The sequence below is a fragment of the Poeciliopsis prolifica genome, unplaced genomic scaffold, assembly GCF_027474105.1.
Source record: "Poeciliopsis prolifica strain line A6 unplaced genomic scaffold, Auburn_PproV2 SCAFFOLD015, whole genome shotgun sequence".
Taxonomy (NCBI): Eukaryota; Metazoa; Chordata; class Actinopteri; order Cyprinodontiformes; family Poeciliidae; genus Poeciliopsis; species Poeciliopsis prolifica.
The window spans coordinates 1,961,283-1,988,651 of record NW_026562390.1 but is presented as its reverse complement, the minus strand read 5'-3'; the positions used below and the strand labels follow the sequence as shown (position 1 = coordinate 1,988,651).

At 38.8% G+C, this 27,369-nt stretch overlaps 3 protein-coding genes across 4 annotated transcripts in view; 1 reads left to right on the top strand and 2 right to left on the bottom strand.

Annotated features, from left to right (window-relative positions):
* Nucleotides 1–8,527, bottom strand: part of LOC129366745 (transmembrane protein 230-like) — a 33,554-nt gene extending 25,027 nt beyond the window's left edge. Inside the window, exons 1-2 of the mRNA XM_055040752.1 lie at nucleotides 8,383–8,527; nucleotides 8,215–8,280 (exon numbers count right to left, since the gene is read on the bottom strand). The gene's annotated coding sequence lies outside the window, so the exon portion shown is untranslated. The remainder of the gene's footprint in view (nucleotides 1–8,214; nucleotides 8,281–8,382) is intronic.
* On the top strand, nucleotides 171–4,915 carry adra1ab (adrenoceptor alpha 1Ab). The gene is made up of 2 exons (XM_055040749.1): nucleotides 171–1,089; nucleotides 4,437–4,915. Exons 1-2 carry the CDS (start codon nucleotides 171–173, stop codon nucleotides 4,913–4,915), a joined length of 1,398 nt encoding a protein of 465 aa, XP_054896724.1.
* Nucleotides 8,528–10,984: 2,457 nt separating the features above from the next.
* Nucleotides 10,985–27,369, bottom strand: part of dpysl2b (dihydropyrimidinase like 2b) — a 29,418-nt gene continuing 13,033 nt past the window's right edge. For both annotated transcript variants that reach the window (XM_055040072.1, XM_055040073.1), the window contains 13 exons: nucleotides 25,206–25,294; nucleotides 24,946–25,130; nucleotides 22,329–22,493; nucleotides 22,132–22,193; nucleotides 20,715–20,795; nucleotides 20,010–20,078; nucleotides 19,466–19,586; nucleotides 18,366–18,522; nucleotides 18,132–18,273; nucleotides 16,894–17,064; nucleotides 15,310–15,489; nucleotides 15,064–15,229; nucleotides 10,985–14,138 (listed from right to left, as the gene is read on the bottom strand). In XM_055040072.1, coding sequence (XP_054896047.1) covers nucleotides 14,047–14,138; nucleotides 15,064–15,229; nucleotides 15,310–15,489; nucleotides 16,894–17,064; nucleotides 18,132–18,273; nucleotides 18,366–18,522; nucleotides 19,466–19,586; nucleotides 20,010–20,078; nucleotides 20,715–20,795; nucleotides 22,132–22,193; nucleotides 22,329–22,493; nucleotides 24,946–25,130; nucleotides 25,206–25,294 — 1,680 coding nt within the window. In that variant the 3' untranslated portion in view covers nucleotides 10,985–14,046. The remainder of the gene's footprint in view (nucleotides 14,139–15,063; nucleotides 15,230–15,309; nucleotides 15,490–16,893; nucleotides 17,065–18,131; nucleotides 18,274–18,365; nucleotides 18,523–19,465; nucleotides 19,587–20,009; nucleotides 20,079–20,714; nucleotides 20,796–22,131; nucleotides 22,194–22,328; nucleotides 22,494–24,945; nucleotides 25,131–25,205; nucleotides 25,295–27,369) is intronic.

Here is a 27,369-nt window from a genome sequence, read left to right as displayed (position 1 = left end):
AATGGCTGCTTTTTGAGTATTTCCAGACCGACTGTGACCAAATTTGACGTTCAACCAAAGAATCACATGATCTATGGGTTGTTGGCAAGAGCTGGTGGATCTGCAGATGAAGCGGCAGAGCGGTTTGTGCAGCTGGAGAAGCTTTTGTCCTCTGTTGGAGCGCAACCATAATGGTTTCTACTGAGAACACAAGTGTTTTGTCGCCAGATGACTTCTGCCCCAACTGCAGCTCATCCGCCCAGTCGGAGGTGGATGTGGGCAAGGCGCTGGCGTTGGGGGCGGTGCTGGTGGTGTTTCTGTTGTTCGGCGTCCTCGGTAACATCCTGGTCATCCTGTCCGTGCTGCTCCATCACCAGTGGCGATCCGTGACGCATTATTTCATCGCCAACTTGGCGGCGGCCGACCTCTTGTTGAGTTCGGCCGTGCTGCCGTTCTCGGCCACCTCAGAGGCGCTTGGCCGGTGGGTGTTCGGACGCTCCTTCTGCACTGTGTGGGCCGCCCTGGACGTCCTCTGCTGCACCGCGTCCATCCTCAGCCTCTGCGTGATTTCCATCGACCGCTATCTGGCGGTGAGCTACCCCCTGCGCTACCCTGCGATCGCTACCGGACGGCGCGGCCTGACGGCGGTGGCGGCGCTCTGGGGAGTCTCCGCCGCCATATCGGTGGGCCCTCTATTCGGCTGGAAGGAGCCCGACCCGGAAGACGAAACAGAGTGCCGAATCACGCAGGAACCTGGATACGCCTTGTTTTCCGCATTGGGGTCTTTCTACATACCGCTAGCCATCATCCTGGCCATGTACTGCCAAGTCTACACCGTGGCAAGACGAGAAACCAAAAGCATCCGGGAGAGCACGAAGGGAGAGGAGGTGGAGATGGGAGGAGTCATGTTGAGGATGCACAGGGGGAACACGGCGGCTCAGGTGGGGAAACAGGACAACAGTGAGGAAGCGGGGACGCACAAGCGGCCGTCGTTTCCTCTGCCGAAGCTGCTGAGGTTCTCAGGGGAAGAAAAGGCAGCCAGGACTCTTGGCATTGTGGTCGGCTGCTTCATCCTGTGCTGGCTCCCCTTTTTTCTGGTTTTACCAATAGGTAGGTAAATGAAAAACATCTTTTTTCATTACTCATTTTTGAGTGAATTGGGACTTTCCCAAGTGAATGATAAGCCTGGCGGGCCACCAGGCCCTTGTGCTCCCACCAGGCTTAGCATTGCTTTTTTATTTTAATTTTCTGTAAATGTTTGCATTTTTAAGACTTCATAGTTGGTATTCAGATATTCATCTTCCAATAACACATATATATCATATTTCCAAGTTTTCTGTAAACTTTAAATATTTTTTAAATCAAAAACACGGTGGGCCGCTGGATGATCACCCCAACCACCTGGCTTAGCCGCTATTTTGGTGGTAAACCTTATGATGATACTATATAATATTCTATTCTCCTGTCACCTAAAGACATGTTTATTTATAGCGGAAAGATGCAGACGTCGCTTGTCTTTTGTAGTTTAATCATTTTGATTCAAATTACTATATCTTTCTAAATATTTTTTTAAAATGCATACATTTCAGATTTAGTGCATTATCTTGACAAATTAACAGCTAAAAGAAATGCTAATCATTAGCCAGTAACTTTGGCCGTTCACCTGAGGGATGGGGTGACGTCACACCCCAGGGGTCCATTAGTGAGATAAATCAGACCTATGGATGCACTAAGACTATGGTTTATATATTCACTACACATTCTCATTAAAGAGCATAAAACATGGATAACTAAATTTTCTACCCAAGTAGAGATTCAGTTTCTTCTTCTTTTTTTTAAAGTGTTTTTTCTGTTGCTGCAATCATAAGTTAGCTATGCCTCATGTTGTGATGAGGGTTCAAAGGTGCCAACATAACATGTCTGAGTGTTTATTAAAAGCAAAAGTAACAGAGATGCTGAGAAACTGCAAAACCACAGTTTCATCCATTCAGAAGTGAGTATCTAGTAGTAAATTGCCATCACTGTGCAATTTGTTTGCAGCTGCAGCAGATTTGAGCGACTCAACCAAAGGGAGCAATTAAGCTCTGCTTTTCTAAGCGAGGCTCGGGTTTGATGCGCCTGCCAAGAAAACAAGTTATTATGTCAGATGATTTATGCAGTAGAAAATGGATATGTCACCAATGTCTTTGTTTGGCTTGAATGGATTCACGCTAACTGAGAGCTACTATTATTCGATACACCCAATCTTATGTTGGCAAGTACAGAGCAAACTTAAAAAGTTCACTTTAAGTCTGGAAATATTTTTAAAGATATTTATTGATGAATTTTTACAATAGGCAAAGTTAGAGACATTATGAGCAATTTTGTTTTCTGCTTCTGCAATGTAATAGTAATAGTATTCAAAAACCAAAGTTCTGCAACTATTTGTGAGAAACTTTCCATCTGTATCTTTTTAGCAATCTGGTTTTAAGCAACTTATCCAGCATTATTTTTTAGAACAATCCTTTGGTAAGCTAACTGCAGCTTGTCAAATTTCCTTGTACAAATTACCAACTAACAAATGGAGCAACGTATTTCTATTTAAGCCAACTGTTGTTACCTTACAGCAACAGTTGTAAGCCAACAGTAAGCTAACTCTCAGCAAATAAACGGTTGCTTACATGCAGTACCGTGCAGACCACTGGGGGGTGCCAACAGACCACAGCTTGAGAAAGACTGCTCTAAATCATCAAGTTCAATGGAGCAATTTTAGCCAGTATGTGGAGGAACAGACACATTTCTTTAGGAGAGTTACAGCAAATGCATCATGTTGCCAAGTCGTTATCGACCAAAATCCCAGAGGAATGTTGAATCAATAATACAAAGAACAAAGACAACTTTCATTTAAAATCCACAGAAAGATTAAATCTTTAAAATGCAAAGCTGCAACAAAAATTAGCGCTTTAGCAGCCGCTTCTGTAGAGGCATGAACTTTGGCGCTTTAATTAATTCATTAATTCACTGTGAGCACAACAACAGGGAAGCTATCTTTTGTTGACTCCTGTGTCTTGACCCAACTCGGTCTATTACGTCGCTGAAAGGAGACAAAGAAATTCAATTACAAGCAAGCAAATAGAGCAAACAAAACGGTACAATGGGCTTCCTCTGCGAGATGTAATGAAATAACCCACCTATTGCTCTTATCTGAGACAACTGTTATAGATAACATGCAGGAGGTTTAATAGACTGCTATACCAGAGCCACCACCAACTTCCAAAGCAGCCAGTCATATGAGGAGAGTCATGCATTTCAATGAAGACAGACCTTCACAGCTCATGAAGCTGCTTTCAGACTATCACCGCCTCAGCATTTTGTATGACATTCACAGAAAAAAAAAACGCATTTATGTCCAAAACTCTGTGGATGAAAAGCTTGTTTCAAGCTCGTTAATGACGTCTTTCAATGTAGCTGCAGACTTATTGCAAGAGGGCCAGTTGTTTAAGAGGCAGCTCCGTTTTCTGAACACAGAAGATTCTGTGAAGTGCCTGTGACGCTTTGATTTACAGAGAATCAACAGACCAGAAAACTGTACAAATTTGTGAATCTATGAGGAAAGGCACAAAGTGGTTTTCATCGGATTTCGGTTATAACAATTTATATTTTGTGCGTATTGCATGAGTGCACATGTATTTGAGTCCAGCAACTAGGCAGGGAGCCCCGACAGGATTAATTTAGTCTGGAAGCGCTGGGAAAAATGCCACATTTCAGCATTTTCCAGCTTTGGATTAACATGCAAACAGAAAAGAGTAAATATTTTCAGCTTTTGACCCTTACTTCAGGTTCTTTTGTCTACATGATAAATACCAGACTTTCTAAACAAAAGTTGCTCCAATCAGATGGGTTTGATCTGTTAGACTTTCCATTATGTTTGTAACTGGAAATTAAATCACCAATTAATTGAGAATCCTGGAAATTTAAACCTGACTAGCGAGATGAAAAGCTCCTTATAAGTTAGTTAAATCTTACTTGGTAATATTTTGTATTTTTGAAGTGTTGCTGATTAATTACCATCAAATAAAGATGACTAGCACTGAAAAAACAACAATATGGAGTCGACTGATTGCAATAATGAACAACCAGTTTATAGTTAACGTTTCTAAATTAAGATGTATTTTGATTAAATCTTTTTAATCAATTCACTTAAAAATATATATTTGTTTTACATATTTGTTCAAACTGTCATAATGGCAGTTTGGTTTGTGACATAAAATTAATCTTTGCTTTCTCCCAGTGGTAACTAGAACCAACCAATCAAAGCTGGGGGTGGGTCATAGTGCTGTCAATCAAGCCCGTGTGCACGCCGTTGAGTCGCCCTCACCTTGCTCTCTGTTCTGAGCCCAAGATGAATGCTATGGCCAGTTAGCATAGCCACAGATTATAGCAAATAAATGGTTTTCTTTTTACTTCTCTTTCCCCAGGCTCCATCTTCCCATCCTATAAGCCTCCTGAAACCATCTTCAAGATAACCTTCTGGCTGGGTTACCTCAACAGCTGCATCAACCCCATCATCTACCCGTGCTTCAGCCAGGAGTTCAAAAAGGCTTTCCACAACATGCTGAGAGGGCGCTGCGTAAGAACCGCCGTTCCCGTTACCAAGCAAGGACACATCGCCGCTCATTCCTCCAGCCCAGGTCCAACATCCAACGCATCCGTCCAAAACCGCGCTGCCGCTTCTTCTTCTTCTTCTTCTTCATGGGCTTGCTGCAGGACGCTGTCAATGTCATCATCGTCTGTTGGTGGTCAAGACCCGGATCGGATTGGACACATTCAGGGGAAAGGTCTGTTAAAGGCCTGGTGCCTTTCAGCCCGGCGAACCTCTGTGCCACAGAACCCGTCCACAAACGGGTCAACTAAAGTCTTACGTCTCTCTCTTGGCATTTCCGGCGACGCCGTTTAATTGGCTTGTCAGACATCCAGTCGTGTTATCCAGCCTCCTTGGAGGAACCATTATCTATCCAACTCTGTCGTCAATCACGAGATAAAAATGACTGCAGAAAGAGAAATGTGCACGCTCAGCAGAAAACTTCAGGACCGGTTCTGCTGTTGGACTGAGCCAAGCCTGAACACAAATTCTAGACAGCATTTCCTTGAGTGCTTGCCAATAATTAACAGATACAAGCAATCTGTTAAAAAAGAAATTGCAAAGCAACCAACGGGACGTGATTAATCTAAACATTCTGCAGTTTCCACCAAGGGGAACGTTTGTAGGGATAATTACTACGAAGGAAGCTGGTGTTGGACTGTGCTAGCGAAGACTGAAAGAGGAGCATTTCAAACGACAATGTCACAACAGAAACGTTCGGTGCCTTGTTTTCACTCATTTGTCAGGCTATTGCCACAAACCCAAGCATGTTTGATTTTGGGGATTTAATGTGACGGAACATCATGAAGCATAAACCTAGCTGTACTTCGATAGCGTCAGAGGTTTCAGAGAAAACATTAGTGAACTTTAGCACCGAAATTAAGACTATTGTGCAACCACAGGAGGTTGCACAATTCAATTACAATTGTCACAGTAGTCTGAAGCCAATTACTGATCTGAATAATGATAAACAATGGTAACTGGCATGTATGCTAATTGTGAGCTTCTGTAAAGCTAACTTAAGTGATTACTCTCCTTCTCATTTGCTCATTATCAGCTGCAATCTATAATCAGACCAGCTGATGGGTTTATTTAGGATATAAACTTTCACAACAAGGAGTTAGCCACTGCTGCCTCAGCAATAGTCTTAATTTTGGCCCCAACGACGCACCAGATCCAACAAATCACATCATAAAGATCAAGAAACAGATCAGGCAGGTCAGGAAAGAAGCCAAAGGAGTTTTAGGGTGTTTTCACACCTGATAGTCCAGTAGATTTGGTTCAATTGGAACATTTGTTACATTTTCTGGTACTGTGGTTGTTATTCACACTGCACTGTGTCCAACAATAAAAACTAATTGAAAAAGCTGTTCCCCTCCTCGCCTGTGGGGGCGCTGCACAAAGAACCACTGAAGGAAACGACACAAAAACTTCACAATGTGTAAACAAAAAAAAAACCAGTCGTAGGATTTTACTTTTGTCTTTATAAAAGACTACGAGTCGTTTTTCCCTCAAACTTTCTGATTTTGGAGCAGTCTCCGGTCCAAATAGTGTTCACATACACATTTGAACAACAAACAAATTCACTTTAACTGAACTGAGACCCAGAACTTGCTTCGTTTTGTGAAGAAGAAAAAAGGCTATTTTTTTATTTTTTAAGTCAATATAAGAGCAGCTCTTATAGTGGTGAAAGCTTCAAAACACTGCTAGGCTGTCCATCATGTCTGCATTGAGGTTTTTTGCCTTTACAGCTGATTTCTTGAGTGATTGTCTTGAAATTAAGACAAGAAGTGTCACATCTGACTCCATCAGTTTGGACATTATTCATGGAAATAAATGCACAAGCCCCCTATTAGACATTCAGCTCCCATTTTTCGAGAAGCAGCGGATCCAAAAGGTGACACCGCAGCCGTCACATTAAGGCAATGGCTGTCGTGATGAATGGATCCAGAATCCCGTTACTGGAAGACGGGCTTTAGCCCAATCAGTTGACTGAGGAATGTGAAGTCATGACAAAGGGTGATTATGATGAATAATGTCAAGGCAGCGGAGCGACGCAGATGACGTGAATTGAAACTGAATCCTGTGGTTTGTGTCAAACTGGAAGTATTTTCCTGCTACAGAGTATCAGGGTTTCTCCAAGTGAATTAATGTGAAATTTTCCTTGATAAAAAAAGAAAACCCTACTGAATTTGATGACTTGTAAAAATCATTTTCATTGCAAGACTTTTCTGAAAATGTGCAAAAATTGACATTCTTTATTTGCCACACAGAAAAATCACCAATTCCTACCAAGTATCTTTGTCTTGTTTATAGTGTCTTATTTAATATCTTATGTGTTAAATATGACAAAAGTAAATTTTATCAAGATATAGGAGCTTTTTCAAAGTCAAGAATTATTGAATATTGATCAAAAGTACTGGTCAGAAAATGTCTTGTTATAAATTGAAGTAGTACTTTTTGAAAAATCAATTTTAAGGAATTATTCACTTAAAACAAGCTTACAAAATTTACTTTTATCTTAAGATATTTGTACTAGAAATACTTGGTAAGTTTTGGTGTATTTGCAGCGTATTTCATATTGTGGAAAGAATTATTCTGATAAAGTTACCAAAGTTCCCTTCGGTGTTGTCTTCTGGAATTATTTTCAGTCTTGTTAAATGTAAAAACAATAAACTGCAATGCACCAGATGTCTAATCCTGACAGAATGCAACTAAAAAGGGTAATAAACTTATTAAGGATATTATATTATTGCAAACAAATTTAACAGCAAATCAATGCAAATATTGTCTCATGTTAGTTCAGCTGCTTTCTGGGTTCCCAAACGTCTGTTTAACCCTCTGATGCATGAATTATGAATCAAGTGCAAACTTTCAGACTTGCCCAACAAAGTATTAGGGCCACTTTGTAGGAGCAAAAAAAATTACTGAATACGTTCTATGACAATCATTTTTTTGGTTCCAAAAGATTTAAGATGTTTTGAGCTCCTAGTGCAAAAATTGTTCAACGTCACTAAATTTTCTGAGTTTCAAAAGTTGAACATTTGAACTTTGATCTCAGAAATGTTCACGTTTTTTTGTAGAAAATTTCTGAGGTTCATCTTAAAATTTCTGAGGTTTTTCACTCTAATTTTCTGACTTCTGGAGCACAAAAATGGTTGGTTTTCATGTGTTTTTCTAGAAAATGTCTGAGATAAATCTGAAAATTTCTGGGTTTGTTCACAGTAATTTAAGAATTTTGGGGCTAAAAAAAATTCCCAGTTTTTTAGAGAAAATTTCTGAGGTTAATCTCAAACTTTCTAAAAAAATTTTTGGGGCTGAAATTTATTCAAAGGCCCTAATATAAAGTTATAGACCCGTACTACTGTAGTTAGCCTCAGCATTTTGATGCAGCTGCAGTTAAATCACCATGTTTGATGCTTTTAAAGGAAAATAAACAGACATGCTAATACTAACAGACCAGATAATATCCCACCAAATCTTAAAAGTAGCTTGAATTGGCTCAACACGATCGATAGAGGTGGTACAATATAAGTTAAATATTAACTGAAAAACACTGCAAACACAGGATAAACACATTATACTAAATAAAATTGGTTGTTCGTCATTTTTACCTGCGTATCCTCCCAGGATCCAGCGGCCATTGAGCCGGAAGTTTGGCCTCTGGATGGGCCACGATCCTTTACGGACAAATACGACAAGTCAGCTAAACATGCTACTCGCTGCGTTAGCTAAACATCGCGTGTATTTAAGGTGATTTGTATTTCGACGGTCTTACATACATGTCAGTTTTGTGAAGAGTATGACGTACGGTTCTTCTATGAACAGGTTGTCCCACCTGAACACTTGGTTTTCAAAAAGCAGCTCCAGGTTGAGTTCAACATGCTAAACTTGTTAGCCTTTAGCTAACTACCGTTAGCCGACCGGTGCAAGGAACAATTAGCTTAAAATGAGGTCTGCGTCTTCCTGTTAAATCAAACAAGGCATAAATAAGTAATGTACGTCTCCAAAAATGTTATATTAATTTACAGAGTTCTGATTTTTTTATATCTGCACATTTTGAGCTATTTGTGTTAGGTATAATTACCTTTCAAATGATTTCCATTATAATTGATCATTCTACTTCTGTAATCTGTTAACTGGAAAATAAAGGGCAGCTGCAGAAATCTCCACAAATTTGGCTTATGTAAAAATATCTAAAATTAAAAGACTTGTGGTCTGGAAAACAACATATTTGGAGGAAAACAAAAAGAGCCTGCACTATGGAGGGTTAGAGGTAACAAAAGTAAATTAATAAATCTACCGTGAAATACATATCAAATCATAAATAATTAAAGTAATTAAATAATTGAAATAACCACTATGTAATATATTCAGTGGCATGTTAGGGCCAAAAAGGTTAATTGCCACTAAAAAAAAAACAACTAGAAAAAAAATAAGAAAATTACTGAGTTTGAAAACATTTTCTTGAAAAAAAACTTGGAAATTAGAGTTTCTATAGTTGTACATTTTTTACTTTATACCTCCAGGTTTTTCTCAAAATATTTTAAGATTCTGCAAGTCAAAAATTTTCAATTTCTTGAAGCAAATTTTTTGACTTTCCAAATTCAGAAACGTCCTTGCTTTTGGAAATGCCTTTTTGTCACAGTCACCTGGCAACCTCTCATCCAATAGGAGGAAAGTGTTGTAATGGGTGTAATTGTTTCCTGCTACAGGGTGTGCCTGTGTGTCTACTATTGATTTAAGCACCCTGTGTCACCCACTGGATGTAGGGAGAAACAACAATGTCAGCTTTCCGCTCTGTAGTACACCGACATCTGCCAGCAGTGTGCTACAGATCACTAACAGCTATTGACCCTTGGCAGGATTTTATTCAGCAAACAACTCCCTACATCCAGTGGGTGGTGCAGGTTGCTACAATTTATAGTAGCCACACAGGCACACCTGCTGGAAGAAAACAAACGCACCCAGACAACACTTTCATTGAGAGAGGTTGCCAGGACACTGTGCCAAAAGATGCTTCCAAAAGCGAGCAGAGAGTCCGAGCAGAGACCAACTGTGATCATGAAGAGAAGTTTTGAGTACAAGGGTTACAAGTTTTGAGAATAAAGACATGAAATCCTGCTTTCAAAATAAAAATGTAAGCAAAAGTTTTGAGAACTAAAGACATGAAGTTCTGTTTTCTTACTGAAAATGCATGCTCTTGGATTATGGCAGGAAAATTTCCCCATATATGTGTTGCTTTTCTTCTCTCTGCATCTCCACAGCAACTGAACCGCTCACCTTGAAGCTTGTGATGAGAAAGAAAATTATTCTTGCAGCTGTAAAACTGACATGTGAGGTAAATTTGATGCAAGCGATTATGAATGCAGCCAGAATGTGAGATTTAGTCTGAAAAAAAAATTTGAATTATAACTTCCAGAATTTGAAATTTAATTTTTAAAGAGTTGATATTCGGAACATTGAATAAAGATGTTTAGACCTTTCTCCCCTCATAATTCTGATTTTAATCTGTAGAATAAATGTCAGATTATTGATTCCCAAACAAAAATTTCCTTCCTTTTGCAAGCTAAATATTCTGACAATTTTCCTTCTTAGGAATAAAATAACATGGGAATGTAATTCTTGATGGTTGGAAATATTTACACAAACTGGCCAGTAGGGGTCACAATACTCTCATAAACCTTGTAAATCATTTCCTTGAAAGAAAATTCATTAGTTTGGCATTTATAAAAGAATAAAAAGTTAATTTAAACGTTAAAAGTATCAAGTTAATTCAGACTTCCGGTGAATATGTTGTAGTTTATTGAAAATGGGTAACTGATGTATTTTATTTAGCAGCTGCAGTTGAATGATGAAGGATTTACGGCCATAGCAACAAGTGTTGGGTCTCAACAAGCTTCATCTGTAAATGGGACAGCACCGCCCCCTAGTGGAAAACTGCAATATCTCTGGATTCCTCTGAAACGCTTTGAGATGCCACACGATTAGAGTTACTTGGTTATATTTAATTCAAAATTGAATGAAGCTATTTGGGAAATTAATTTGTTGTTATTTCAGTTTTAGTTAAATGAAAGTCTGAATAGTGTGGCATGTATTTGTTGTAACTGCAGTTGCAAGACCTGGGGGAGTGTCTGTGTCAACTTTCCACTTCTTGAGACTGAAGTTTTTGCTTTTTATTCTTTGAAATAAAAAATCTTTCACAGATTCTCAATTGGATTTAGAGCTGGACTTTGACTGTGCCGTTCCAACACATTGACCTAAATCATTACAGTGGGTCAATGGGTCTGAGTTGTTGTTTTGAACATTATTCTCGACTTAGTGACAATTAATTAAGCATGGACTAAACAAGATCAACAAAAGAAAACACTTAGTACTCCAAAGTCCTTGTTTCGTTCATTTTATTTTCCGCTGTCCACATGATCTTTTCGTCATAACAAGCAAGCATCCCAGAAACCCTACAGCCACCAGGACAAACACCATCACACAGTTTCACTTTCACAAAAAGTAGGGGGAGAGCTTACAGAGGAGGAGGTGTGGGGTGACTACGGGCCTCAGGGGGGGGAAGGCGGCATCAACAACCTCAGAGCAGAAAGGAAGAACCTGTCAGTCTGCAGCATGTTGGGTACATACATGTCACTCGTATAGCGTTAGCATAATATGGCATAGAAAGAAAACATCCAAGCTGAAAGAGCATCGAAGGAGTAAAACTGGGCGTGTAAACGGAGGAGGCATGAGACACACTGAGGACGCCAGAGGAGACGATTGGCGTTTTTAGATTCTTCTGCGCCTGCAGAATCTTTTCAGAACAATCTGGAGTCCACACAACAACATAATTCAGAAAATATGTCGGCACAGAGTTGTCGGCTGTAGCACCGGGTTGCCATGACAAACAGCCAAAGGAGTGGGGAGAGGAAAAGTTCAGCGGTTCGCTGCCAAGTCGTGTTACTGTTTTTTTAGACAAACTCGACTGCATAATAAATCTTTAAAAACAGTGGGCTTTCAAAAGACTTCCAGTCATTGCAAATAGGATAATGCTTCATGTAACGGATGCCAAAAGAGAAAAGTAGAGCTTTATTATTCAACACTACTCACAAGCCAGATGAGCACAGACTAGCTGGCATTAAAGCTAAAGCCACTCAATGCAAATGAAATCTTTTACTTTGACAATATGATTAAAATAAAAAGCTTAACCTAGACTTAATTGATGAACTGACTGAAACTTCAACTGTTTACTCATTTACTTAAGATACTTTGAGTGAAAAGTAGTGGGTATTATTACCCAACTGTTCCTGGGAATAATTCACAATTTGGTCCTTTTTATTCTGTGATTTATGCATTTAATATTTCTAAAATCCTAGAACAACAAACAGTGAGTGTTTTTAATCTGAAAATTGCAGTTTTACAGGTGAGAACACAAGCTTGCTAACATTGGCTACTAGCATGCTAACATTTAGATTTTAGAATTAGCTGTGGCTAATCTGCCACTGTGGATGTTGAGTTAGCCTGGTACTGTTATGGTAAGATTACGCTAATAGTTGTCTGAGGCAAAGTTTTGTTGTGTATATTACTAGCATGTCTTTGTTTTAATTAATAAATTATAAATTAGGATGCTACTATTGGCTTTAACAGCAGTTAGCATCCTAACAGACTACAACTAAGTATGACAGTGGACGTTAGCGTTATTGAGACTAGCATTAGCATAAAGAGAGACTTGCATGAATTGTCTATCGAAAGAAATCTTTAAATTAAAAATTACATCCAAAGCTAATTTACTAAAACAATCAACTCCAGGTTGTGGTTTTACATTTCAATCAAGATGCTAACAAAAGCAGAAGTAGCATGAAAATGACAATTATTAGCCTTGAACATTACCATACTATAGCAGTTGTTAGCATGCTAATATCCAGACATTAGCCGAGCCTAATACTTAGATGTCAATATTAGCATACTAGTGTTAGCATAATAGTTATTAGGCTATTGTTATTGTGGATGAATAGTAGCATGCTGGCATTCACACTAGTGAATGCTAGAATGTACGCTAATGGTACTGAAGTATTAGTGTCTGCTAATGGTACTATAGCATTAGCGTCAATGTAGCAAATACTCAGGCCAAGCTAAATATTTGGTTAAAAAATGAACAATTTTTTAGCAAGCGCCTCCTGTAGGTGTCCCATCCCTCATCCGCATCAACACTAAATATCAGTCAGAACTACGTTAGCTCATGTCTATGTTCAAGCGTAAATCAATAGTGCTCAGCCCTTAGGCACCTAGTTACAGAATAACACTAAAAAGCAGTTTGACAACAAGGTAAAAACTCTAAAACATTAGAACATTTCAAGATATCAATCTCGTTTTTCCTTCGCGTAGGGCTGGAAAGCCCATACGAAAGCACAAAAATCTGGCACCTTTGAATCGGTTAATCCTGGCTATTTTACATCTTTTATCTTACATCCTTCACTTACTTCACCAACAAATAAAAAAAGAGAACAAAATCAAAATATCAGTACAACTTCTGTTTGTTCAGGCACATAAAAAGTGAAAATGAAGGAGAGATTTTGATGAGTAGAAAACAGTCTGTCTGCTAAAGCAGCAGTTGGTTGGTTGGTGGAGGACGGTTGCGAATTTCGCAGCTTCCGCTGTAAAATTTGGACCTTTGTGACTCAGGAATGCAAACAAAGTGGAAAATCAGTGACTTCCCAGGCGGGACAGATCTCACGAAAAGGATTTAAAGAGACAATAAGGCATGGAAAGGCAAAGTCTGACAAAGTAAAACTCCTCAACCACCAGTTCTGCAAAGCAATTATGACCGAAAACAGAAATGAAATGAGACGGTTTTCCAACTATCACACGCCACAGATACAAAACAAAAAATAAGATTTGAAAAATCTCTAAGTATTTCAACTCTTAAGGCAGCATTTATTGCAAATTATCAACACAATTTGAGATTCTTGACCTCACTGCTGCAAAACTGTTAAGACTGATCAATTTGGTACCCATTCTTCATTTTAGCTACAACTGAAACAAAAAGCAAAATAAATGAACAGGAATACAGCATCTTGCACAAACACAACCGTTTTTGTCCTAATTGACTCCCCTGAACCCCCAACAAAAACTGCAAACCAAAAAATAAGACGGACAAATGTAAGTAAAATATATAAAAATAACAAAAAAATGCAGCCAAAAGTGCTCTAAAAGCAGTGTTATTTTCTTCTTTTTCTTCCTTTTTGTTTGTTTTCTATTTATTTCTAACTGTGTCCAATAGAGGCTGGGGAAACAGGAAAGTTGGTAGGTGAGAAAAACTGCATAGGAGGAAGCGCCGGGATCAACGGTGAGGCGCAGCGAAAGGTTCGGCTCTTCTCAACTTGATCTCACCGGCTGAACGCCATCCTTTGACAAATTTCCTCCTAGGCAGGGTCAAGGGTCAGGGTTTGGCAGGCGGAGCTTTAACCCAGGCTGGTGATGTTGGCCCTGCCACCCGGGGGCGCCACAATGCGCTGGGTGTTCCTGCGTGGAACGTTGTCGTCGATCTGAGCACCTGTGCAGCCAAACAGAAAGTGAGCTGTTTACGGTTCCTTGAAAACGTCAAAACAAAACGTGTTCATTACGTTTTCGAGATGTTTCAGGTTGTCCTGCCACTTTAAATCTGCCGCTGGCCACGCCCCCAACTCAACGTTTACAGGTACGCAAACATACAACCGTACATCAACAACAAAACATTTTGTCTTTTCCAGCAGCCATTGTACAGTTCATTCATCCTCCATGAGTCTGTATTAGAAAAACATTGTGTCTTTACTAAGAGATTTCTTCTAATTTGCTGTACTACAGTCTGCTGCAGGCAGTAATCACCACTAATATTATTTACAACAACATTCACTTTCCCTTTGGGTTCAGTGAAGTGTTTTTGAATTTAATTGGTGCAGCAGTTACACCCGCTGACCGAATGTCTTGGAGTTCACCTTGTGTTGCTAGCTAATAGGCCAGGCTTCTCTGGGGTTACCAGGTGAAGGGTCGGTGCTTGTTGACTTGTGACATTGCATTCCTCAGGTTTTTGAAATTGTCCAGACAACAGAAAACATGAACTTATTGTCAATTATTTATTTTTAGTAGAAACCCAAATGGATCGATTAATTCTCAGTTTAATCCACAGTTTTACATATTTATCATGTTAAAATCATGATATCGTCCATGACAGTGGATTAATGGTTTTATATGGTTTAAAATAGTTGATTAGAAATATCCAATTGTTGACAGAGAAACTTAAGCTAACCCAATGTCTGACTCAGTAAAACTAAAATGTAAGGAACCTCACTGGTTCCTTACATTCACGAATTAGCCAAAAGCTTGGCTTTCTCTGAAATCTTCAACAATACTCAAAGTATCACCTCTCTCCTACCAGAAAGAAACAAGCTACAGGTTCCTGGCTGTGAGTAAAGTTTACAGACTGATGGTTCCTGACTGACCGGACAGGCTGAAGCCAGACTGGTGCAGGTTGCGGACAGGCTGGTTGGGTTGTTTGGCAGGTGAGGTCTTCGCAGAAGAGACGGGGGTCATGGTTTTAGGGGTGACGGACACCTCGCACACCGGTCCGTCGTACAGTCCTCTAGGTACACCCCTCAGCTCGGCCAGCTGCAAAAAGACAAACAACACGTAATATTCAATGCAGGAACCGAAACGACAGTCCTCAAAACAACAACGCAGCACTATACCCTGCTGCGAGCCTTTATCCTCTTGTAGACGTAGTCAGGGAAAGGTTTACGGGCCACGAAGCGTCCTGAGCCCTCAGTGGCGTGGAGAGTCCCCTCCTCCAAAACGATCTTTCCCTGGCTGATGACCACCAGAGGCCCACCGCGCACCTCCAGGCCTTCAAAGATGTTGTACTCCACAGTCTGAGAAATTTTTTAAAGTAACAAAAGCACAAAAAGACAGGGTTATTTTCCGCAAACGATAAAAATTTGATTTCATTCTGACAATTTGTTTATTTTGGGATTTATCCCAAGTTACAACTGCTGAAAAAACAAAACTCAAGACAAAAGATTGGATTCATTTTGGTCTTTTAGCTGCAGTAGACAGTAATAACCTACATAAGTTACCAGAAACTCAAGCTAACAGCTACAAAAGCTAGCAGTTAATAGCTATGAACATCAACAGCTACGTTAACTGACAGTTACTAACACTAACGGCTGCCTGAACTAACATCTAAGAATACTAAAAGCTATCAAAGCTAGCAACTACAGAAGCTAACTGCAACTCAAGTTAGCATTTTGCTAAACTAGCACTTACCTAAAGCTAACGGATAATACCTAACATGTAACTAACATCTATTAAAGCTAAATGCTATTTAGTCTAGTAGATATTAAAGCTAACAGTGATTTAAAAATAACATCTACTTAAGCTAACAGTAATGGACTAAATCAAGCTAATGGCTACTTAGGCTAGCAGAAACCTAAACCTAATTACTCATGCTAACAACTATATTGTTTTAAATGACAAAAAACAAATTATGAATCAAGTGAATAGTTGACAATATTAACAGTTGTGAAATGCGAAAGTGACCAGGTTAAAAATAATTGGCACCAAAAACTGGAGGTTTTGGGTTTGAGTTCTTTTAGCTTGGACCGGTTTTAAGGTCCTGTTATCCTGACTAACATTACAAGTCCTTCCAGATTCTCCAAACTGGAGTGGATAGATGCTGACTCCACAAAACCTGACTTACAAAACATCCTTTAACAGATTTGTTACAGTGTGCTGCCTGTGGTCTAATGCTAATGCTAATTGTATGGACAAGAGGGATAACTGATGGTGTTCATTTTCATCCCAACAGATGAGGAGGCTTGGCCAATGAAGAGGTTTGTGTGTTTGTGTGTGTCCACTCTGGAAGCCTCATAATGCTCTTTCCTAAAAAGCCACTGAAGCTAACGCTGAGGTCATGGCAATCTGGCAAAACTTTATCCCAACATAACCTCACCAGTAGGATTAGCCACCCCATTACTCACACGCTGCTATACATAATTTCTCCCATGGAACAAAAAGAGGCTGGGGGACATAACAGGATTAAATTAGCAGGTTCCCAGAACATCCACAGCAATGGTCTCCACGTCTTTCTAAAACATACATACACAGACAGGCAGCCAGCAAACAATCAGACCCTGATGTGTTTCAGTTCTTTGGCAGATTTTATGAATGACATCACTCCCTCGACACCATGTGAGGCCCACGCCCTGTTCAGCAGTCTTCCTAGCAGTGGACTAGCTCCCACTGACACCGGTTTCAGAAAATAGAGGACATCGTACGGAGTTGTGGCTCTTGGCAGAGATGATCTTCGTGACGTCCGGGTCCCAGAGCACCAGGTCCGCGTCCGAACCCACTGCGATGCGGCCCTTGCGGGGGTACAGGTTGAAAATCTTGGCTGCATTGGTGCTGGTGACGGCTACAAACTGGTTCTCGTCCATCTTACCAGTCACCTGGAATACATTACGACTGAGTGTTAGAACTGGCTTGATTCTCTAAGCTTCTGTTGCATGTTTAGTCTACCATTCCTGAACAACTGTTTGAATGTTCTCATTTGTTTTGTTTCAATGTTTTTTGCATAAAGCCTTTTTTGACAGAAAAAACATTTTGTCAAAAAAAAAAAAAATGCAAAAATTAAACAGCTGCTTAGGGCCTCCACACCACCAGAGGGCCCCCAAGAGCAGCAAGCTAGCATGATAAAAAAAACATATACATTTAAAATAATGTTGAATAACACAAACTAAATGGTATTACACATAAAAACTATTTCTATATTGTTTTTATAGTTGTAATAATGGTTTTTCTCTTCCTACTGATGGCTGCTAAATATAAGATATCAAACTTGTCAAATGTAAATTTAGTTTGGATTATATGATGTCACTTTCAGATGGTTGAAATAATATGCTACACTTATGGAGCAAAATTAAGTGTCAGAAAGATTATTCAAAAGAAAAAAACTAGCTGAAAAAATAAAGATTTGAAGCAGAAATAAAGGATGTGAAACTGAAAATTTTCATATCTATTTTTCATATTCAATGATTGGTTTTTTTTAAGTTTCAGATTTTGATTTTCAGTTTTGATTTTTTTTTTCATTTTCAGAATAATATTTCTGCTTAATTTTTTTACTTCAAATTTTTTTTAGTTTCAAATCTTTTTTATTGAATCTTTTTTTTCCAACAATAAGTTTTCAGTTTCAAATCTTTCTTTTTTCTTCAGTTCAAATAATTTTTTTTTTCTTCACTCCTATATTTTCTTTCTGTTGACCAAACTTTTTGGCCCCAATTTAGCTCCAGATACACTTAAGTACCACTCTGCACATTTTTTTCAGTTTGTTACACCTGTAAAATTAAAATCAATATAATAACATTGGTGTGATTTCAGAAAATAAAAAACATTGTTATGTTACACAGCTCAGGATTTATAAAGAATTTGTTGTTGACATGTTGGAATTGGGGGCCCCAAAGAAAAATCTGCTCTGGCCCCCAAAAAGGTTTGGGCCGGCCCTGGCCAGGACACGTACCACACATTTGTCCCAGATGATTGACATCCTCTCCTCGGTGCCATTGACACCCTCAGGAATCAAGGTGAAGTCATCTTTCCCCACAGCGCGCTGGGCCGTGTTGAAGGGACAGTGCGCACTTCCTGTCACCTGCAGGTCGCCGCTATAAAGACGAAAAAGGAGAACACACAAATATAACCGGAATGCTGGACAAAAACATTCCCAAATGTGTCTCCAGTTGGATCCAACTTTCACCAGGACAGCAAGGAGTTGAGATAGTCCGGAGTGGCCGGGTCGGGACTCAGCGGAGGGGACGTGACATAAGCCGCAGCCTTGGCCCAGTTCTTACTCCAGTAGTGTGACCCGTCTGTCCCCAGGCTGGCCGTGATCGGCTCTCCGTAGACCACAGTGCCTGGAATAACGGTACAATGAGGTTCTGCTGCCAGACTGAGGCAGGTTACTGCAACAGCATGTTAGAGACACTGCGGACAGGAAACGTCTGCCAAAAAACTTTTTTAGAATAAGTCTGAACATTTTTGACTTTTTAAACTCAAATATTTTAGAAAAAAAAAAATTAGTGAGTTTGAAGAAAACTGGAAATTTCCGAGATTAATTCCAAAATTTTGGAGCTTTTGTCAAGCAATTTTTTTTTTTTTTTTTTTTTTTTTTTTGCTTTTTAAACTCAGAAATTTCCTTGTTTCATATAAATACTAGGACCTTAATAAACCATTTTAAGTTGCAGGAACAGAAGGTTTTAAAAAGTGATATTTTTATTTATTTGCCATATTGTTTTTATTGAGTGTCACTGAATAACCATTATTGATCACTGACAACAAAATAACAAAAATTTTGAGAAAAATGTCAGAAGTTTGATTTTAAAAATTCAGATTTTTTTTCTTTTTCACAGAGATTCTCTACTGTAGCACTTAGAGGAGATAATATCAACTAACTTGAAAAGTATACGTAAAAAAATTACATATAACAATTAAAAAGCTTCAACAATTTATTAAATCTAGAAATACTTTTCGAAAAATCATAAAATTTGTACTTTGTCAATTTGTACAGGTATAAGTATTTTCTATTTCATGTTGCTGTGTTGCATAGAGGCCCAAAAGTGCCTCAAACTACAAAAAAATATTATTTGACATATGAACGTTTATGTATGTAATAACTTAAATAAAATTGGAAATACAAACATTGAGTTATTTACTAAAAATATAATGAATTATTCATGAAATATTTCTATTCATGTTATGATAAAAGCATGCTTATCAAAATTATTATTTGTTTTTGTTCTGCTTTGTCAAAACGGCCAAAATGAGCAAAAAATACACATTTATTTATACTTTCCTCACCCTTCTTCCTCGCCTGAGCGATGACATCAGCCGCGCTCTTGCTCATCACCTTGGTAACGTACAGCGGGCAGTTCGTCTGATTGGCCACCGTCACCGCGCGGTTCACAGCTTCTGCTTCCACCTGGAAAACAAAGGCGGCGGCGGCTTCATGATGTAGACATCAAAATCTTCTCTAAGCGTCTGATTGAGCGGCTTTATTTAGCTGTATCAGGAAAAGCAGGTGAACACAAATCAAATACAATCTTTTTAAGCCCTGAGTTATGTTTTACAGACAAGTTTAAACGTTAACGTTGTCCTTTTCCCCACCAAATAGAAGGAAAAAGAGAAGAAAATACATGTTTAAGCAATAACACAGTGTTATCTTTATAACAGATGTCCTGATGACAAACCCCGTCCTTTGTTTTGGCGTCTTGTTTTCGCCAAGGCAGAGAATTGTCCAACGATTATAAAACTGTCAAACTTGAGTACCAAGCAGTGAACGACTGAAAAGGTCAAACTGTCAGAGAAAGAGGCAGGAGTAGAAATGCAAAGTAAAAGCATTCACCTCCTCTGGATGGCTCAACACGTGTCCTTCAGGTCCGGTGATCCCCTGCTCCAAGATCCGCCTCTGCTCCTAAAAAACGCACAAACAAACTCAATGGGAAACTCAACCCTTGACTCATTCCAGGTGTTTCCGATCAACAGCAGAGAAAACCGATCACTGCCGTGACCCCTGTGACCTACTGTCCTCATCTGGTGGCAATTACAAACTGCTGCATGTTAGAACAGGACTACAGGCCACACACAGCACCGTCATTACATTTTCTGCACAAAAGTATTCTTAAATAATGACGTTTTAGTCTGCGTATCTTGAGATTCTTTCAGAATGAGCCGTTTGAGTGCATCTTGTCACTTTAAATCCAAATAAATTCCAGCTGGCTGCACCGCCAAATCCGCGTTTACACATGAAAATGGCTTTATTTTGAGACAAAAAGCAGTTCATACCATTTAAAAATAATAAAAATACATATTGTGTCACAACTGACAACCATCAGAATCATTTTGTTGTCATTGTGCACGAACAAAAGCACAACGAAGCTTAAAAGATAGCAACTCTCAAAGGCAAAAATAAATATGTACGAATATCAGACTACATCAGAAACACACAGAAACAACTGGGATGCTAACGCAAAATGAAAATAAATAAAAAACATGCAAAACAAGCTAAATATTTGGATCCCAGTTAATGGAAAAAAGCTCATATTCATACCTCAGCAACGATGTCCCCGTTCTCGGCGTGAACCTGGGCAATGGCTCCCAGATCACGGATCACGCTGAACACCTCGTACACCTGCGTCGATAAAAATGTGCTATTAGAAATTAAATTTGATGAAAATACCTACATATAGTGCTGTGATATTTTCACTCATTAATAAATGTCACAGTTTCCAACTGAAAATTTAGTTAGCAAGCTAAATATTTAATAAATTAACTAAATATTGAGTTAGCAAGCATGCTAGCACGTAGGCAGCAGGAGTTTATTTTCATAGTCCACTTCAGTTTATTAACAAACTGTTTGAATACTAGCTAAATATTTAGCTCTGAGTTAACATTTGACTTGGTTAGCTTTATGCCAAATATGTCACTCCAAGGTAGATAAATATTTCTAACTGTAGCTTTATTCTGAGCTAACATTTAGCTTCTTGTGCTAAATATTTAGCTCTTGGTCATATAAACATTTCTAACTTACTTTACATTGAGCTAACATTTAGCATTTAGAAGGCTAAATTAGACTGCTCTGAGTTAGCCAAATATTTCCAAGCTAGCTAAGGTCTAAATATTTAATTTGGACATAATATTTAGCTTCCCAACTAAATATTTAATTAGCCCGCTGAGTAGTTTGCAATCTAAATATTTAGCTAAATAATTAAACAATTAGTTTGAAACTGACATTTTATCAGTTAATAAACAACATGTTAAAATATGACTTTATCTTATGACTAAATAACCCAGATTATTGGTTTATTTTTACAAACAGCATCTTATTGTCCAATCTGAAAACAAGAAAACAAAAAGTAAACATTTTTTCCCAAAGATTCCTCAACTTCCTTGGTATCGCAGTAGAATGGGTTCCCTGAATTAATCAAACATGCAACAGGGAGACGCCGTCAGAGTTCAGCGGAAACAAAAGAGGAATAAACTGCAGCCGGCATTCCTCACGCAGGTGCAAAGGCCGGCACAGATCTGCTTCAAAGCTGCTTTCGGACGGGAGTAATTCATTTTCACCATGACTCAGAGTGAGATCTGCGCTGAGATATGGCTTTTATTGCATCTCACTCTCCCAAGAGAAACACTCAGACTCTCATTAGGAGAAAAAGCCTCACCAAGACAAACAGCTTTGCCAAAAATCAAGCCAGATGCATGATTTATTTTATTATAAAGTCATGTCATAAAGTCCCTGCCTTCTCAGAAAATACAGTAAAACCCACTGCTGATCCTGAAAATCACTGCAATCAAGCTTTATTTAAAGAGATATTTCCATTGTAATCTGATTTACAAGACAAGCTGATGTGCTGCAACAAATTCTGCAACATTATGTTAGTTTAATGACAGATTTATAAATTTTCATGCGACAGGATAAGTGAGAGTGGATGTGAATCTTGTTTGGAGAAAGAAAGAAGCCGTACCTGAGCATCAGTAAGCTGGAAAATATCTTTATACGCCAAATAGACCAGGAAAGAGTTGACACCTGAAAATGTCCAGATTAGAAAATGACCATGAAAGCAGGAAATGAATGAAACTTTTACAGGTTTCTAAGAATTTTCTACTAATTTTGTTGGTTTGGTTGCAACGTGCAGATGGATGAGACGTCCAGCGTTCGTACCGTGATCCTTCACCAGCGTCTCCATCTCCTCCTGGACGCCCTTGTGCCACTCGGTGATGTCGACGTGCAGCGAGTAGTCGCAGCAGGACTTGCCGTCGGCCCATTCGCGCCACTGCTCGAAGGCGGACATGAGGCTGACGCCGGGCTCGGGAACCACATGGTCAACTGGACACGCCGACAGGAACCACAGGTTCAACCGCAGCTTTTTAAAACGGGCAAATTCAAAGTCGCCTCTCTAACAGGCTTTTGGTTTAGCAATGTTGTAGACATGAAGTTTGTCAAAATGTGTTTGTTCTTTGAATTCATTTTGTCGGGTCAACAAATTGTTTCTTCTGACATTTATTGACATTTTAGGTTCTGATACTGCTATTGGCGGTTGGTGGTTCCCATAGTAACAGGTGACTGACAGCTCCGCCCCCTTTTTCTGTTGTCATTGGTAACGGCGCTATAGTAGGATCAGCTCTGTGTTTTCTTTACAAATGTTAGATTTTAACATTTATTTTAGACTAATTTAATAATATGCAGGGTTTCTAAAGTAATGTTGCTACGTCTTGCAAATGTTTTCAAGTGTTATTATTATTATTATTATTATTATCAATGTTGTCCATTTGAGATGTGTTCAAATTCACAAAATTAATTGCTGCCAACTGCTGTTAACTGATGTTAACTGATATTAACTGATGCTAACTGCTGTTAACTGATATTAACTGATGCTAACTGCTGTTAACTGATGTTAACTGATATTAACTGATGCTAACTGCTGTTAACTGATGTTAACTGATATTAACTGATGCTAACTGCTGTTAACTGATATTAACTGATGCTAACTGCTGTTAACTGATATTAACTGATGCTAACTGCTGTTAACTGATGTTAACTGATATTAACTGATATTAACTGATGCTAACTGCTGTTAACTGATATTAACTGATATTAACTGATGCTAACTGCTGTTAACTGATATTAACTGATGCTAACTGCTGTTAACTGATGTTAACTGATATTAACTGATGCTAACTGCTGTTAACTGATATTAACTGATGCTAACTGCTGTTAACTGATGTTAACTGATATTAACTGATATTAACTGATGCTAACTGCTGTTAACTGATATTAACTGATGCTAACTGCTGTTAACTGATGTTAACTGATATTAACTGATGCTAACTGCTGTTAACTGATATTAACTGATGCTAACTGCTGTTAACTGATATTAACTGATATTAACTGATGCTAACTGCTGTTAACTGATATTAACTGATGCTAACTGCTGTTAACTGATGTTAACTGATATTAACTGATGCTAACTGCTGTTAACTGATATTAACTGATATTAACTGATGCTAACTGCTGTTAACTGATATTAACTGATATTAACTGATGCTAACTGCTGTTAACTGATGCTAATTGCTGTTAACTGATGCTAACTGCTGTTAACTGATGCTAACTGATGCTAACTGATGTTAACTGATGCTAACTGCTGTTAACTGATGCTAACTGATGTTAACTGATGCTAACTGCTGTTAACTGATGCTAACTGCTGCTAACTGATGCTAACTGCTGTTAACTGATGCTAACTGATGCTAACTGCTCATTGAGAGCTATTGTTTTGTAGTTTCTTTATGGTTATTTATTTGTATCTTAGTTCAGCAGAAACTGCTGGACTGATGTAATCCACCATCTTGATTTCCTTTTTCGTTAGAATTAAAACAATGAACCTGAATGTTTTTGTCGTTAAGTCAACCTACTGGACCTCAGACGAACATTGAAAGGTTGCACACCAATGATCTTGTCTGATTGTATGGCTCTGTTTCGTCTTCAAAATGGCGGCGGTTAGTGTTGCGTCAATGTTCCAGAGCTGACTGCAGCAGGCAGCATTTAGCCTGAAGGGAGTTTGTTTTTGCTGTTGTTTCAGTACAGGGAGCCCTATTGTGACATTTAGCTTCAATTAGTTGCTTTGTTTTTTTTACAGTTCACATAATCAACCAGGTTCACATAACCTTTTAAGGCTGAAATAACAAGGAACAAATTTTTTTTTAATCTAAGCTGTTTAATAGATGCTTTTATATGATAACTGGTGCATTTATGAGATTTTTCCCAACCAATAAGGCATCATGGTGTTTAAGAACACCTTGATGCCTTTTTCTTCTTTAGATTTGTTGTATATATAATTTGAAATTATTTATTTATTTGTTATTTTTTATGCTTTTTGTCTAATTGGTTGTTGGTCAATTCATCAAGCTAGCAAAAATAAAAGAATTGCAAAAATTTCTGATGAGAAAAAGACCAAAAGATTAAAAAAAATACTGTGGGAATAAAATAAGGTTTGATGTAATTAATATTAAATATTGCAGTTTTTCCTATAATCAAGGATAATGGTAATGGTAATAAAGACATATTATCAGATAATAAAGTCTTCCGCCACAGATTTAATCACAGCGTGAGTTAGAACTTATACTAAATCAGGGGTGTTCAAAGTGAGGTCTGGGGGCCTTTTGTGTCCCTTGAAATTATTTTATTTGGCCCCTCAACATGAGTCAAGAAAGTTAAAAGCAACTGTTGACCCAAAAAATGAAACAAAATGAAGAATAACAACTTTTTCAGATGAGCGACTCACTGATCATCGTGGTGCCGCCGGCCAGCGCCGCCTTGGTTCCCTGGTAGAAGTCATCGGCCGCCGTCATGCCCCGGTCGGGCATCTGGAAGCGCGTGTGCACGTCGACGCCGCCGGGCATCAGCATGCCGCCGTGGGCGTCGATGGTTTTCACCCCGCCGGGAACGATGAGGTTCTCTCCGATTTGTCTGAAGCGGCGACATTGAAACGGGTTGGGCCGAGCGGGGAACGCAGGACGCCACAAACAAGCGACGTGAACTCACTTAATGACGCCGTCCTCCATGTAGACATCAGCGCAGAACGACTGGTCATCATTCACGATCTTCGCTCCTTTGATCAAGAGACGGTCACTCTGAAAAACAAAACAAACAAAGCCAGGACATCGTCAATCAAATAAGTTGCTGCTTCAGTTTTCAATAACTTATTGATATTCATTCAGTGGAAGTGGGATTAAATTATGATAGAGGTTTCTCTACTGGGTCTCCCAAAGCTGCTTTCCAAAATGTACATTAAAATAATTTACTTTTATTTCTCTGGTGCCACTTTAGCTAGCACTGCTATTAGCTAAGCTAACACTGCGGTAGCTAAATTAAACACCTGATCTACTGACAATGTGTCAGAGTTGGTGTGTTTAGGTTGCCTTTTTTTGTTGTTGTTACTGAACAGAAACACATCAAATTCCACAGCACAGCTACATGTCAAGGTTATCATCATCAAGCTAGCACAACTAGTCTACTTCCCACTCCCTCAATTAGTTTATTTTTTTTAATTAAATTTTTTCCCTGAGCTTATCGTCTAGTTGCTGTAGCGTAGCAAAGCACTGCATCACTTTTTCTTACCTAGATCAGCCGTACATTTAAAATTTAGCACATTATATCGACAATGTAACAGCAAAAAGCAATGCTAGTCGTCAGCTAGCAACTTCTCGCCTCCAGCTGGGATCTTATGCTCGCGTTTCAAGATATCCATAAGCCAATTACAAACAACAGTAATACATATGTATGTATTACTGTTACATATGTACATATGTATGTTTTATACATAGAGAAGCTGTTAGTATGGAGGACCCCATTGAAAATCTGCTTGGAGCCCCAAAAAGACTTGGACCGGCCCTGCTTAGAAGACAATAGAAAACCCGGTTGGACACACCCATCCTGCCTCAGCGCTGCAGAGACACAAGGGGCCGACCAGTGAGAACCCAAACCATGTGATCAATCATCCTCTTCCCAGCAGAGGAAGAGGAGGAAGAGGAGGGGAGCCCCCCATCTCCACCAGTGTCCCCGTCTCTCCCTCTCTAAAGAAGGCGTGGCCACAGGGTCACAGGGACTCGGGCGTACCCGGCTAACAAAGGCCTCTCTGTTCGAGGAGGCAGCAGCAGCAGAACCGGACCCAGCGCCACTCTGGCTCCACTAAACGGAACGTCTCTGCAAGGCTTCGGGATTTTTGTCCAAAAGTTGCTCAGCTTTAGTTCTGGACGGAAAAATTCTGCTTTAGAACCAAACTACATTATTTGGCAACTTAAACTTCACTGCTGGATGATTAAAGTGACGCCGGTTCACAGTTAAATTAAAAAATTTTTCATTGTTGCACCTCAAATCAAGGGCTGAAGCGATTAATCAGTCGTTATTAATAACTATTGATTACTTTGTTTGTTTTGGATCCATTTTTGTGGGCTACAAATGGCCCACGTGCCGCACTTTGGACACCCCAGATTTAGTGAATGTTCTGGGTTTGAGCCAAGCATGGCAAACGGGAATAAAGCAAACAGGAAGTGGATGACAGACTGATTGAGATGAGTAAAAAATGATCTGTAATTCTTCAATTACAGCACAGTATTTTCACCCACTTTTCCACAGAAAATGACGAGTTTCAAAAATTTTCTCACCTGATTTGCTCCGCTTTGTAAAAATACAAAATCTCTTTGGTCTAATTACTAGTTTAAATATATTATTACACTCAAAATAGGAGAAAACTAACTTAGAAGTAATATTTCAGTTTGTTTTAAATCAATAATTTTGAAATATTTATGAAAAAGTATCAGTTATTGGTAGAAATGCTCCAATCCGATACAAATATTGGTATCGGCCCTAATATCGGGAAAAAATTCTAAATTGGGTATCATGATGAATATAATAAATCTATTTAGTCTATTTCTATCATTCATTATTCATTTTATATTATGATTCCTGATAGAACTTTCTGAGAAGTTTGTTGCAGTTTATTCTCACACGTTTGACCAAGATTTTGTTTCTGTCTGTATTATTTGTTTTACATTAACAGCACTGACTGAAATGATTCAAGATATTTTTGACCAATCCTGTGAACCTATTTGTGTATTTAAATGTTCAGTACCGGTGCAAAGTTATCAAATAAATTTGTATTTTAGTACATTTATGTCTGTGTTTTGTAAAAAAGAAACACTGTAAG

Excerpts from the sequence above, each read along its gene's own strand:
- adra1ab (XM_055040749.1), top strand. The coding sequence starts at position 171 with ATGGTTTCTACTGAGAACACAAGTGTTTTGTCGCCAGATGACTTCTGC. Across the intron at positions 1,090-4,436 it reads TTTTCTGGTTTTACCAATAG|GCTCCATCTTCCCATCCTAT; the intron begins GTAGGTAAATGA and ends CTCTTTCCCCAG.